Raw genomic sequence first — 11,766 nt, 5'->3', positions numbered from 1 at the left:
GTAAACTCATAAATTGTTTGCCCTCTATAACACTGATAGAGAGATATGCACAGTTGTTTGCTCCCCCAGGTATTAATACATACTCCGAGTTAATTAATAAGTAAAAAGTGATTTTATTAAATACAGAAAGTAGGATTGAAGTGGTTCCAAGTAGTAACAGAACAAAATAAGTCACCAAGCAAAATAAAATAAAACGCGCAAATCTATGTCTAATCAAACTAAATACAGATAAAATCCTCACCAGTTCCAGAATGCTCCCTTTTACAGGCTAATCTCCTTTGTGCCTGGGTCCAGCAATCACTCACACCCCTTTGTTCCAGTTTCTTCCAAGTATCCTGGGGGGGGGGGGTGGAGAGGCTCCCTCTTTAGCCAGCTGAAGACAAAATGGAGGGGTCTCCCACGGTTTAAATAGACTTTCTCTTGTGGGTGGAGACCCCCTCCTCACTCCTATACAAAGTCCAGCTCCAAGATGGAGTTCTGGAGTCACCTGGGCAAGTCACATGTCCATGCATGACTCACAGTCTTTACAGACAGAAGCCATTGTCCACATGGTATCTTGTACGTCTCCAGGAAGACTTGTGGATTGGAGTATTCCAAAATGCATTGTTCCCCAAGTGCTTTCTGATCGGGTCTTTAACCTTGCGAATTCCTTCCTAAAGAAGCTGACCAAATGCCTCATAAAGCTTACTTAGAAATCAAGCAAGTATACAGCCCATATTCTTAACCTCAAGTAGAAAATGATATATTTGTACCAATAGGATGAATAGATATAGTAGACCATAACTTTTACAGAGATATGTTACATGGCACCAGCAGCACAAAACATATTCCAGTTATGTCATATTCACATAAAGCCTTATGGGGTACAGCGTCACAGGTCTATTATCCCCATTTTACATATGGGGAAACTGAAGCACAGACTGGAGAAGTAACTTGCCCAAGGTCACCCAGGAAGTCAGTGGCAGAGCTGGGAATAGAACCCAGGTCTGCTTCATCCCAGTCCAGTGCTCTAGCCCCTAGAAGTGCCCCTCCCCTGAGTGACATTATACACCTCTCCCCCTCACCGCATCCACAATGCCCCCCTCCCTCCATCCCCACTAAGATTCTCTCCCAAGCCAGCTAGCAACACCCTTGGGCATCCCCACAATCATCCACTGTCCCCTTTGGGTGCCCCCCAAGCTCTACCCCCCAACTTTTCCCAGCCACCATCTTCATCTGCCTCCATCTTCCTCCCTGTCCCTGGATAGCACCACAGTCAGCTTCCTACCACCAGCCCCCCACCCCCCCACACTGCCCCCTGGATACCTCCACAAGCCCAGTGTCCCTTAATTGCCCCTGGCTTTCCCCAGCCACCTCTCCCCATATAGCCCCCCCAACTGCCCCTAGTCTGCCCGGGTACTTCTACAAAGCTATCTGCCCTAGCTTTCTCTCCCAGACCCCCTGCAGCATGCACCAAGCTGCCAAGTTCTGTGCAACTCCCTGCCCTCCCCCAGCTCAGGCAGGGCGTATTACCCTTAAACTACAGATTCATACATTCTGAGGCCAGAACTAAGGGACCATTATGATCATCCAGTCTGACCCCCTGTATAACATGGGCCAGAGACCTGCCCTGAATTCATTCCTGCTGGAACCAGAGCAGAGCTTTTAGAAGAAAACATTCCCGATTTAAAAACTGGCAATGCTGAAGATTCCACCACAACTCTTAATAAGTTATTCCAATGGATAATTCCCCTCCCTGTCAAAAATGTACATCTTATCTCCAGTCTGAATTTGTCTGGCTTCAATTTCCAGTCATTGCATACTGTTCAACCTTGCTCTGCTAGACTGAAGAACCCTCTGTTATCAAATTTCTGTTCCCCGTGTAGGTACTTACAACTGTGATCAAGTCACACCTCTTCTTAAATTAAATAGATTGAGCTCCTTGAGTCTATCACTCTAATATGTCTACACTACGAAATTAGGTCGAATTTATAGAAGCCGGTTTTATAGAAATCGTTTTTATACAGTCGATTGTGTGTGTCCCCTGTAAAAGCAAAAAAAAAAACAAAAAAAACTAACCAAAAAAAATTGCAATGCATAACAGTTTGTTAGCAAAAGTCAGGCTAACTGTAACCCTAATAACGCAAAATTTATAAAAGCAAAAATATGTAAAGCAAATAAAAAAAACTGTGTAAAAAGTTGTTGCAAGCTTGTGTAAATAATATGTAAATAATATGCAAACAATGTGGAATGTAGACTAAAAGTCTACATTAGTAAAAAAAACAAAATATCAAAATAACCTATGTATAAACAAAATGCTACGGTTGCTTTTCATTGTCTGTAACAAAAAATATAAATGCTTGCTATAATTGTTTAGCTGTAAAAAAACATGCCTAAAAAAACCCACCCCTATGTCCTAATGCACTCTCTTCCTTTACACAGCTATTAAAAAAAATAAAGTATCTAACTTTACTATACCCAAACAAAAAATAAAAACGCTGTTATTCTCCAACACCCCACATAAAATGCTCTAAGTGCATTAAGTCGGCGGACCGCGTCCACAATACCGAGGCTAGCGTCGACTTCTGGAGCGTTGCACTGTGGGTAGCTATCCCACAGTTCCCGCAGTCTCCACCGTCCATTGGAATTCTGGGTTGAGATCCCAATGCCTGATGAGGCAAAAACAGTGTCACGGGGGATTCTGGGTACATGTCGTTAGGCCTCCCCCCTCCCCCCGTGTGAGCAACGGCAGACGATCATTTCGCGCCTTTTTTCCTGGGTTACCTGTGCAGACGACGTACCACGGCAAGCATGGAGCCCGCTCAGCTCAGCTCACCGTCACGATATGTCATCTGGGTGCCGGCAGACGTGGGACTGCATTGCTACACAGCAGCAGCTAATTGCCTTTTGGCAGTAGATGTTGTATTACGATTGGTATCCGTCGGCATCGTACTCCTCAGTGAGTTTAGTCAGAGGCACCTGGGCAGACATGTTTTGTCTCCTGGAGACTCAGTCCTGCCGGCAGTCCTACTGCACTGTCTTGATGACGATGGCTAGCAGTTATAATACAGCATCTTCTGCCAAGCACCCAGAAGATGCCGATGGCTATCAGCCACGCTGCACTGTCTGCTGCCAGCCTAAGATGTAAAAGATAGATGGACCAGATTTGTTCTTTATTCATTTGCTTCCCCCTCCCTCCGTGAAATCAATGGCCTACTAAATGCAGGGTTTTGAGTTCAATCTTTTGGGGGGCCATTCTGTGTGACAGTTGTTTGTGTTTCTCCCTGATGCACAGCCACCTTTATTGATTTTAATTCCCTGTAAGCCATGTCGAAACTTTCACATGCGTAAGGGCACTTTCATGGAACTTTGTGAGTTGCTTTCCCCTGCCCTGAAGCGCCAGAATACCAGGATGAGAGCAGCCCTCACAGTTGAGAAGCGAGTGGCGATAGCCCTGTGGAAGCTTGTGCATCTGAGGCCTGGTCTACACTATGGGTTTAGGTCGACTTTAGCAGCGTTAAACCGAATTAAGCCTGGACACGTCCACACAACGAAGCCCTTTCTTTCGACTTAAAGGGTCCTTTAAACCGGTTTCTTTACACCACCTCTGACGAGAGGATTAGCGATAAAACCGGCCTTTGCGGGTCGGAATTGGGGTAGTGTGGACGGAATTCGACGTTATTGGCCTCCGGGAGCTATCCCACAGTGCTTCATTGTGACCGCTCTGGACAGCACTCTCAACTCAGATGCACTGACCAGGTAGACAGGAAAAGACCCGCGAAGGTTTGAATTTCATTTCCTGTTTGCCCAGCGTGGAGAGCATAGGTGACCATGCAGAGCTCATCAGCACAGGTAACCGTGATGGAGTCCTCCCAGGATCGCAAAAGAGCTCCAGCATGGACCGAACGGGAGGTACGAGATCTGCTCGCCATATGGGGAGATGAAGCAGTGATAGCTGAACTCCGTAGCAGTAAAAGAAATGGAAAAGTATTAGAAAAGATCTCCAAGGCCATGAAGGACCGAGGCCATAACAGGGACACACAGCAGTGCCGCGTGAAAATTAAGGAGCTACGGCAAGCTTACCACAAAGCCAGAGAAGCAAACGGAAGGTCCGGGGCAGAGCCGCAAACTTGCCGCTACTACGCGGAGCTGCATGCGATCCTAGGGGGTGCAGCCACCACTACCCCAACCGTGTGCTATGACTCTCTCACTGGAGAAACACACAGGGAAGACGGTTCGGGGAACGAGGAAGATGACGATGGAGGTACTGTAGGTAGCTCACAGCAGCAAGGAAGCGGAGAAACCGGTTTCCCCAACAGCCAGGATATGTTTGTGACCCTGGACCTGGAACCAGTAACCCCCGAACTCACCCAAGACCCTCAGGGCACACAGGAGACCTCTGGTGAGTGTAACTTTGTAAATATTTGTAAACATTACAAAAAAAAAGCAAGCATGTTTAATGATTACTTTGCCCTGGCAATCGCGGCCAGTACATCTACTGGAAAAGTCTGTTGACGTATATGGGGATGGAGCGGAAATCCTCCAGGGACATCTCCAGAAAGCTCTCCTGGTTGAAATGGGGTGATTTTATTAAGGGGACATTCAGAGGCGCCCGTTCCTGCTCTTCTGACCAGAAATGTTCCCCGCTGTTAACCACGCGGTGGGGGGAGGGGTGAAGTGATCATCCCAGAGAATCGTGTGTGTGTGTGTGGGGGGGTGGTTTACTTGTGTTTGTGCCGCATGTTAACCAGGAAACCGCAGCCTCCTCCTTTTACATTGAAACCCCATTTTAAATGGACAACCCAATTCATCCTTGATATGGGAAATGCGCTGCTGTTTGCAACCTTTCCCGCATGTTAAGAAGGTTAAAAAAGCCAAAACACTGTGGCCTACCATGGCTGCCTGCAAGCCGAAATATGCGACCTTGTAATGAAAGAGTGTACCCATTGTTCTCTAAAATGTGTCTTTTTTAACCACCTCTCCCTTCTCCTCCACCAGCTGCAAATGTTTCTCCTTCGCAGAGGCTCGTGAACATTAGAAAGAGAAAACGTAGGATGAGGGACGATATGTTCACGGAGCTGCAGATGTCCTCCCAGGCTGATAGAGCACAGCAGAATGCGTGGAGGCAGTCAATGTCGGAGATGAGAAAAGCCCAATATGAACGAGAGGAGAGGTGGCAGGCTGAATCGCGGGATGAACAGAGCAAGTGGCGGGCTGAAGATGATAGGTGGCGTCAGCTTGCAGACAGACGGCAAGAGGCAATGCTCTGTCTGCTGGAGCATCAAACTGATATGCTCGAGCGTATGGTTGAGTTGCAGGAAAGGCAGCAGGAGCAGAGACCGCCGCTACAGCCCCTGTGTAACCAACAGCCCTCCTCCCCAAGTTCCATAGCCTCCTCACCAAGACGCCCAAGAACACGGTGGGGGGGCCTCCGTCCACCCAGTCACTCCACCCCAGATGATTGCCCAAGCATCAGAAGGCTGGCCTTCAATAAGTGTTAAAGTTTTAAAGTTTTAAACTGTAGTGTGTCCTTTTCCTTCACTCCTCCCCACCCCTCCCAGGCTACCTTGGCAATTATCCCCCTAGTTGTGTGATGAATTAATAAAGAATGCATGAATGTGAAGTAACAATGACTTTATTGCCTCTGCAAGCGGTGCTTGAAGCGGGGAGGGGAGGGTGGTTAGCTTACAGGGAAGTAGAGTGAACTGGGCGGGGGGAGGTTCATCAAGGAAAAACAAACAGAAGTTTCACACAGTAGCCTGGCCAGTCACAAAACTCGTTTTCAAAGCTTCTCTGATGCGCACCGCGCCCTGCTGTGCTCCTCTAACCGCCCTGGTGTCTGGCTGCGCATAATCAGCGGCCAGGCGAGTTGCCTCAACCTCCCACCCCGCCATAAAGGTCTCCCCCTTACTCTCACAGATATTGTGGAGCGCACAGCAAGCAGCAATAACAATGGGGATATTCTTTTCGCTGAGGTCTGAGCGAGTCAGTAAGCTGCGCCAGCGCGCTTTTAAACGTCCAAATGCACATTCCACCACCATTCGGCACTTGCTCAGCCTGTAGTTGAACAGGTCCTGACTCCTGTCCAGGCTGCCTGTGTACGGCTTCATGAGCCATGGCATTAAGGGGTAGGCTGGGTCCCCAAGGATCACGATAGGCATTTCAACATCCCCAATGGTCACTTTCTGGTCCGGGAAGAAAGTCCCTTCCTCCAGCTTTCGAAACAGAGCAGAGTTCCTGAAGACGCGAGCATCATGTACCTTTCCCGGCCATCCCACGTTGATGTTGGTGAAACGTCCCTTGTGATCCACCAGGGCTTGCAGCAGCATTGAAAAGTACCCCTTGCGGTTTACGTAGTCGGTGGCTTGGTGCTCCGGTGACAAGATAGGGATATGGGTTCCGTCTATGGCCCCGCCACAGTTTGGGAATCCCATTTCAGCAAAACCATCCACTATTGACTGCACGTTGCCCAGAGTCACTACCCTTGCTATCACCAGGTCTTTCATTGCCCTGGCAAATTGGATCACAGCAGCCCCCACCGTAGATTTGCCCACTCCAAATTGATTACCGACTGACCGGTAGCTGTCTGGCGTTGCAAGCTTCCACAGGGCTATCGCCACTCGCTTCTCAACTGTGAGGGCTGCTCTCATCTTGGTATCCTGGCGTTTCAGGGCAGGGGAAAGCAAGTCACAAAGTTCCATGAAAGTGGCCTTACGCATGCGAAAGTTTCGCAGCCACTGGGAATCGTCCCATACCTGCAGCACGATGCGGTCCCACCAGTCTGTGCTTGTTTCCCGGGCCCAGAATCGGCGTTCCACGGCATGAACCTGCCCCAGTGACACCATGATTTCCACATTGCTGGGGCTTGTGCCTTGTGAGAGGTCTATGTCCATGTCCATTTCCTCATCACTCTCGTCGCCGCGCTGCAATCGCCTCCTCGCCTGGTCCGGGTTTCGCCTTGGCATGTCCTGGCTCTGCATATACTCCAGGACAATGCGCGTGGTGTTCATAGTGCTCATAATTGCCGCGGTGATCTGAGCGGGCTCCATGATCCCAGTGCTAGCTATGGCGCCTGGTCAGAAAAAAGGCACGAAAGTAGTATCTGATGGACCAGGAGAAGGAGGGAGGGCGGGAGGGAGGGAGGGCCGAGTGACGACATGGCGTACAGGTACAGGAACAGGGAGAAACACAAACAACTGTCACACAGAATGGTCCCCCCAAAGATTAAACTGAAAACCCTGGGCTTAGCAGGCCATTGATTTCACGGAGGAAGGGGAAGCAAATGAATACAGAACAAATCTATTTTTTACATCTTAAGCTGGCAGCCGACGGTGCAGCATGAGTGATAGCCTCTCCAGTACGATGATGACGGATACCAATCATAAAATACCATCATCTGCCAAAAGGCAAGGGGCTGCTGCTGTGTAGCAATGCAGCCCCACGTCTGCCAGCCCCACGTCCGCCAGCACCCAGCATCGCCCTCGGCCTCTTCTGGGTGCTTAGCAGACAATACTGGGCAATTGGCAGAAAATAGTATATTACGACTGGTAGCCATCATCATCGAAACAGTAGCAAATGAATACAGAGCAAATCTATTTTTTACATCTTAAGACGACGGTGCAGCGTGACTGATAGCCCTCGGCATCTTTCTGGGTGCTTGGCAGCAAATACGGGGCAGCGTATGACGACGGTCTTCAGGCCTATTGCACAATCGGCTGCTCGGGGAAGACTCTGCTAACGTGCGATGACCCGACTTGTAATAGGATGGCTAATAGTCGTAATACACCATTTACTGCCAAAAGGCAAGCCCCACGGCTGCCAGCACCCAGATCGCCGATGAAGGCTACCAGTCTACTGCACCGTCTACCGCCAAAAGGCAGTTAGCAGCTGCTGCTGTGTAGCAATGCAGTCCCACGTCTGCCGGCACCCAGAGGACATATGGTGACGGTGAGCTGAGCTGAGCGGGCTCCATGTTGTCTGCACAGGTAACCCAGGTAACCCAGGTAACCCAGGTAAAGAGGCGCAAATCTATTGTCTGCCGTTGCTGTGACGGGGGAGGGAGGGGCCTGACGACATGTACCCAGAACCGCCCGCGACACTGTTTTGCATCATCCGGGCATTGGGATCTCAACCCAGAATTCAAAGGGGCGGCGGAGATTGCGGGAACTGTGGGATAGCTGTGGGATAGCTACCCATAGTGCAATGCTCCGGAAGTCGACGCTAGCCTTGTACTGTGGACGCGGTCCGCCGACTAGAGCACCTAGAGCATTTTATGTGTGGACACACACAATCGGCTGTATACAATCGATTTCAATAAAACCGGCTTCTATAAATTCGAACTAATTTCGTAGTGTAGACATACCCTGAGTTGAGAGTGCTGTCCAGAGCGGTCACAATGAAGCACTGTGGGATAGCTCCCGGAGGCCAATAACGTCGAATTCCGTCCACACTACCCCAAATCTGACCCGCAAAGGCCGATTTTATCGCTAATCCCCTTGTCGAAGGTGGAGTAAAGAAACCGGTTTAAAGGGCCCTTTAAGTCGAAAAAAAGGGCTTCGTTGTGTGGACGTGACCAGGCTTAACTCGATTTAACGCTGCTAAAGTCGACCTAAACTCATAGTGTAGCCCAGGCCTAGGGGTTTTCCAACCCTTTAATCATTCTTCTGGCTCTGCTCTCGACTCTCTCCAATTTGTCAACATCCTTCTTAAATTGTGGGCAGCAGAGCTGGACACAGTATTCCAGCAGCGGTCGCACCAGTGCCAAGACAGTAAAATGTTTTTAATCATCAGTCCCAATTATCAGTCACAGTTTTCTGTTTAAATTCTTTCTCCCAGCTGATATGGCTCATATTGTTTTCAGTTTTGTGAAACTGGCCCTTTTAAAGCACCAAGTCTATGTATTACTGGCTTGGACTTTATTCTGTTTGCACGTAATAGAAGTCACATCACTTGCATGTAAACTACCACACATTTTTAGTTCTGTGATAAATTCCTCTTTATCTCCCAAGACAAGGTCTAATATAGAATTTCCCCATGTTGGATGCAACACTTTTTGAATTAGGAAATTGTCATCTATATAATGTTTAGAAATTCTGCAGATTTTTAGTACTGTCCGCATGAGCCCTCTAGCATGTCACTCAGATTGAAGTCACCCATGATCACGTAGCTTTTTTCCCATTACAGATAGGTGCTTAAGGAGCAGATCGTCCTCTTCCCTAGTGTGATTTGGTGCTTTATAGCAGACACCAACTAGTATCCCTTGTGATGCTGGCAGCCCAGATGCCAACTCTTGCCCGGGCTGCAGGCATTAGCTAAGAACTGACAACCTCATAGCTGGAGACCAGACCAGGTCATCCGTATGTTAGTTTTGCTCAGAATAGGTATTAATCTTATATGAATGTATTTAGCATTTTAAACTGTGAGCTTGTGTGTTGCTGCCTGCATTAATCTCACTGATAATATCTATATCCCCTGTTATAAATTTAAGTGTTTGCTCTGAAAATGTAAACACCCCTTCATTGCCAAGTGTAAAATACTAGTTTGCCACAGGAGGTGTTATCTTCTGCCCAACAAAAGAAGGCCCATAAACACTAGACAAGCCATTGTGAACATCAGAGGAGAAAAGAAGTTGTTGTTTGCTCCCCTGCCCACTCTGGAAGAGGAGAAGTGTATGTGAACTCATCCCATCATCCTGAACTCTGGGAGAAAGCTCTCCCAGCGCTGTAAAAAAACTACCCCCACAAGGTGTGCAGTGTCTACACTACCACTTTACAGTGCTGAAACTTGCTGCACTCAGGGGGCTGCTTTCTCACACCCCGAGTGAGAAAGTTGCAGGACTGTAAAGTGGCAGTGCAGACAAGGCCTAAGGGCCTGGCTACACTTGCCAATGTAGAGCGCTGTGAGTTAAACCCGCCTCCGGAGAGCGCAGTAGGGAAAGCGCTGCAGTCTGTCCACACTGACCGCTGCTTGCGCACTGGCGTGGCCACATTTGCGGCACTTGCAGCGGCATTGGGAGCAGTGCATTATGGGCAGCTATCCCAGCATGCAAGTGACTGCAACGTGCTTTTCAAATGGGTGGGGTGGGGTGGGGTGGAGTGTGACAGGGAGTGTGTTGTGTGTATGTGTGGGGAGAGAGAGTGGGGTTTGTGGGGGCTGAGAGCATGTCAGCATGTTGTCTTGTAAGTTCAGACAGCAGCAGACCCCCCCTGCCCCTCTCTCTCTCACACACAGCATTGCACAGGAATGGTTGCTTTGTCTCAGAGCAGATAAGCAGCCGGCTGTCAGAAACGGGGCTTTCATAGGGCACTTCTGCATTCCTGCAGCGATTCAAAACAATGACAAGAGTGCCCACTTGACTTAAGGGGATTATGGGATGTTTTTGGAAGCTGATCAGAGCGCAGTAATGGAACACCTCGTTCACACTGGCGCCGCGGCGCTCCAGCGGGGGTGCAGCAAACGTTATTCCACTTGCTGAGGTGGAGAACCAGCAGCACTGTAGCCGTGGAGTCAGAGCGCTCTACGTGCCTTGCCAGTGTGGATGGGGAGTGAGCTGGTGTGCCCGGGGCTCCTTTATTGCGCACTAACTTGCAAGTGTAGCCAAGCCCTAAGAATAGACAGATCACTACATGCTGTCACTTTTAGGATCTAGATGGTTACTCATTTGTGTGTATGTTAGGTTGCTTTAACTTGTAAATAACTCTCTTATTCCTTTCTCCTAGGTAATAAATCGTTAGACAGTTTATTACAGGATTGGCTACAGGTGTTGTTCTTGGTGTAAGATGTAGGATACCAACTGATCTGGGGTAAGTGACTGGTCTCTTGGGACTGGAAGCAACCTGAACGTGTTGTGATTTTTAAGTGACCATTTATCACTAAGCCCAGATTGTCTGGGGAGTAAGATAGATAGGAGAGTCTAAGGCAGTGATCCCCAAATTGTGGGGCACACACCCCTAGGGAGGCATGGAGAAATATTTGGGGGGGGGGGAGTGCACAGCAGGGCCAGGGCCAGCTCCCACAGGAGGTGGGGAGAGAGCACCACACTTCCAGACCCGCTCCGCCCCCAGCCTCACTCCTGTCCCCCAACCGCATTCAGCCCCAAGTCCTGCTGCGCCTCCAGGCCCAGCTCCATCCTCACTCCCTTTCTGACCCCAGCCGCAGCTCCACTCCACCCCCCGCTTAAGCGCCAGCGCCGCTCTGCCCTTAGCATTCCCTCTCCACCCTCGGACCAGCTCCACCTCTAGACCCAGCTCCTCTCCCATCCCCAGTTCTGCCCCAGCTCCGCTGCTGAGGAAGCCTTGGCTGTGCAGTAATGGGGGTGGGGGTGGGGGTGCAGACAGTTTCTGTTATCGGCATGTGGGATCGCGACTGAAAAAGTTGAGCAGCACTGATCTAAGGGGACTGTCTGTGATTCCATGGTAAGATTTTTGCCCATGAACTTTCCTAAATAATAACACCTAGCTCTTAGACAGTGCTTTTCATCGGTACAGCTCAAAGCATTTGACAAAGTTCAGTATTATTATTTCCATTTTACATATGGGGAAACTGAGGCACAGAGCAGTTAAAGTGACCTGCACAAGGTCACCCAGCAGTACCTGCTCTATAGGCAGGAACAGACCCCAGCCCGCCTGAGTCGCAGCTGAATGCGCTACTCACTCGTCCGCACGGCCTCTGAGGGCAGGCTCTAACCATTGCCTTTAGCTCCAGTCATGCCAAGCTTCCCAGCAGGTTTCAGTAACATCAGCTGGGTCACACGCAGGAGCCGCCCCTAGCTGCGGTGTCCAGGCAGGG

The 11,766-nt window shown here is 49.5% G+C and overlaps 1 protein-coding gene across 1 annotated transcript; it reads left to right on the top strand.

The window, feature by feature from the left end:
* The first annotated feature begins 3,408 nt into the window (after positions 1–3,408).
* On the top strand, positions 3,409–9,174 carry LOC135976526 (uncharacterized). Its single transcript, XM_065572641.1, has 3 exons — positions 3,409–4,381; positions 4,978–5,462; positions 9,163–9,174. Exons 1-3 carry the CDS (start codon positions 3,811–3,813, stop codon positions 9,172–9,174), a joined length of 1,068 nt encoding a protein of 355 aa, XP_065428713.1. The 5' UTR covers positions 3,409–3,810.
* The last annotated feature ends 2,592 nt before the right edge of the window (positions 9,175–11,766 follow it).

This window comes from Chrysemys picta, chromosome 18, assembly GCF_011386835.1.
Source record: "Chrysemys picta bellii isolate R12L10 chromosome 18, ASM1138683v2, whole genome shotgun sequence".
Taxonomy (NCBI): Eukaryota; Metazoa; Chordata; order Testudines; family Emydidae; genus Chrysemys; species Chrysemys picta.
This window is presented reverse-complemented; position numbering and strand designations above follow the sequence as displayed.

Coding starts and splice junctions, on each gene's coding strand:
- LOC135976526 (XM_065572641.1), top strand. CDS start 3,811: ATGCAGAGCTCATCAGCACAGGTAACCGTGATGGAGTCCTCCCAGGAT. Junction 4,382..4,977: donor GGGCACACAGGAGACCTCTG/GTGAGTGTAACT, acceptor CTCCTCCACCAG/CTGCAAATGTTTCTCCTTCG.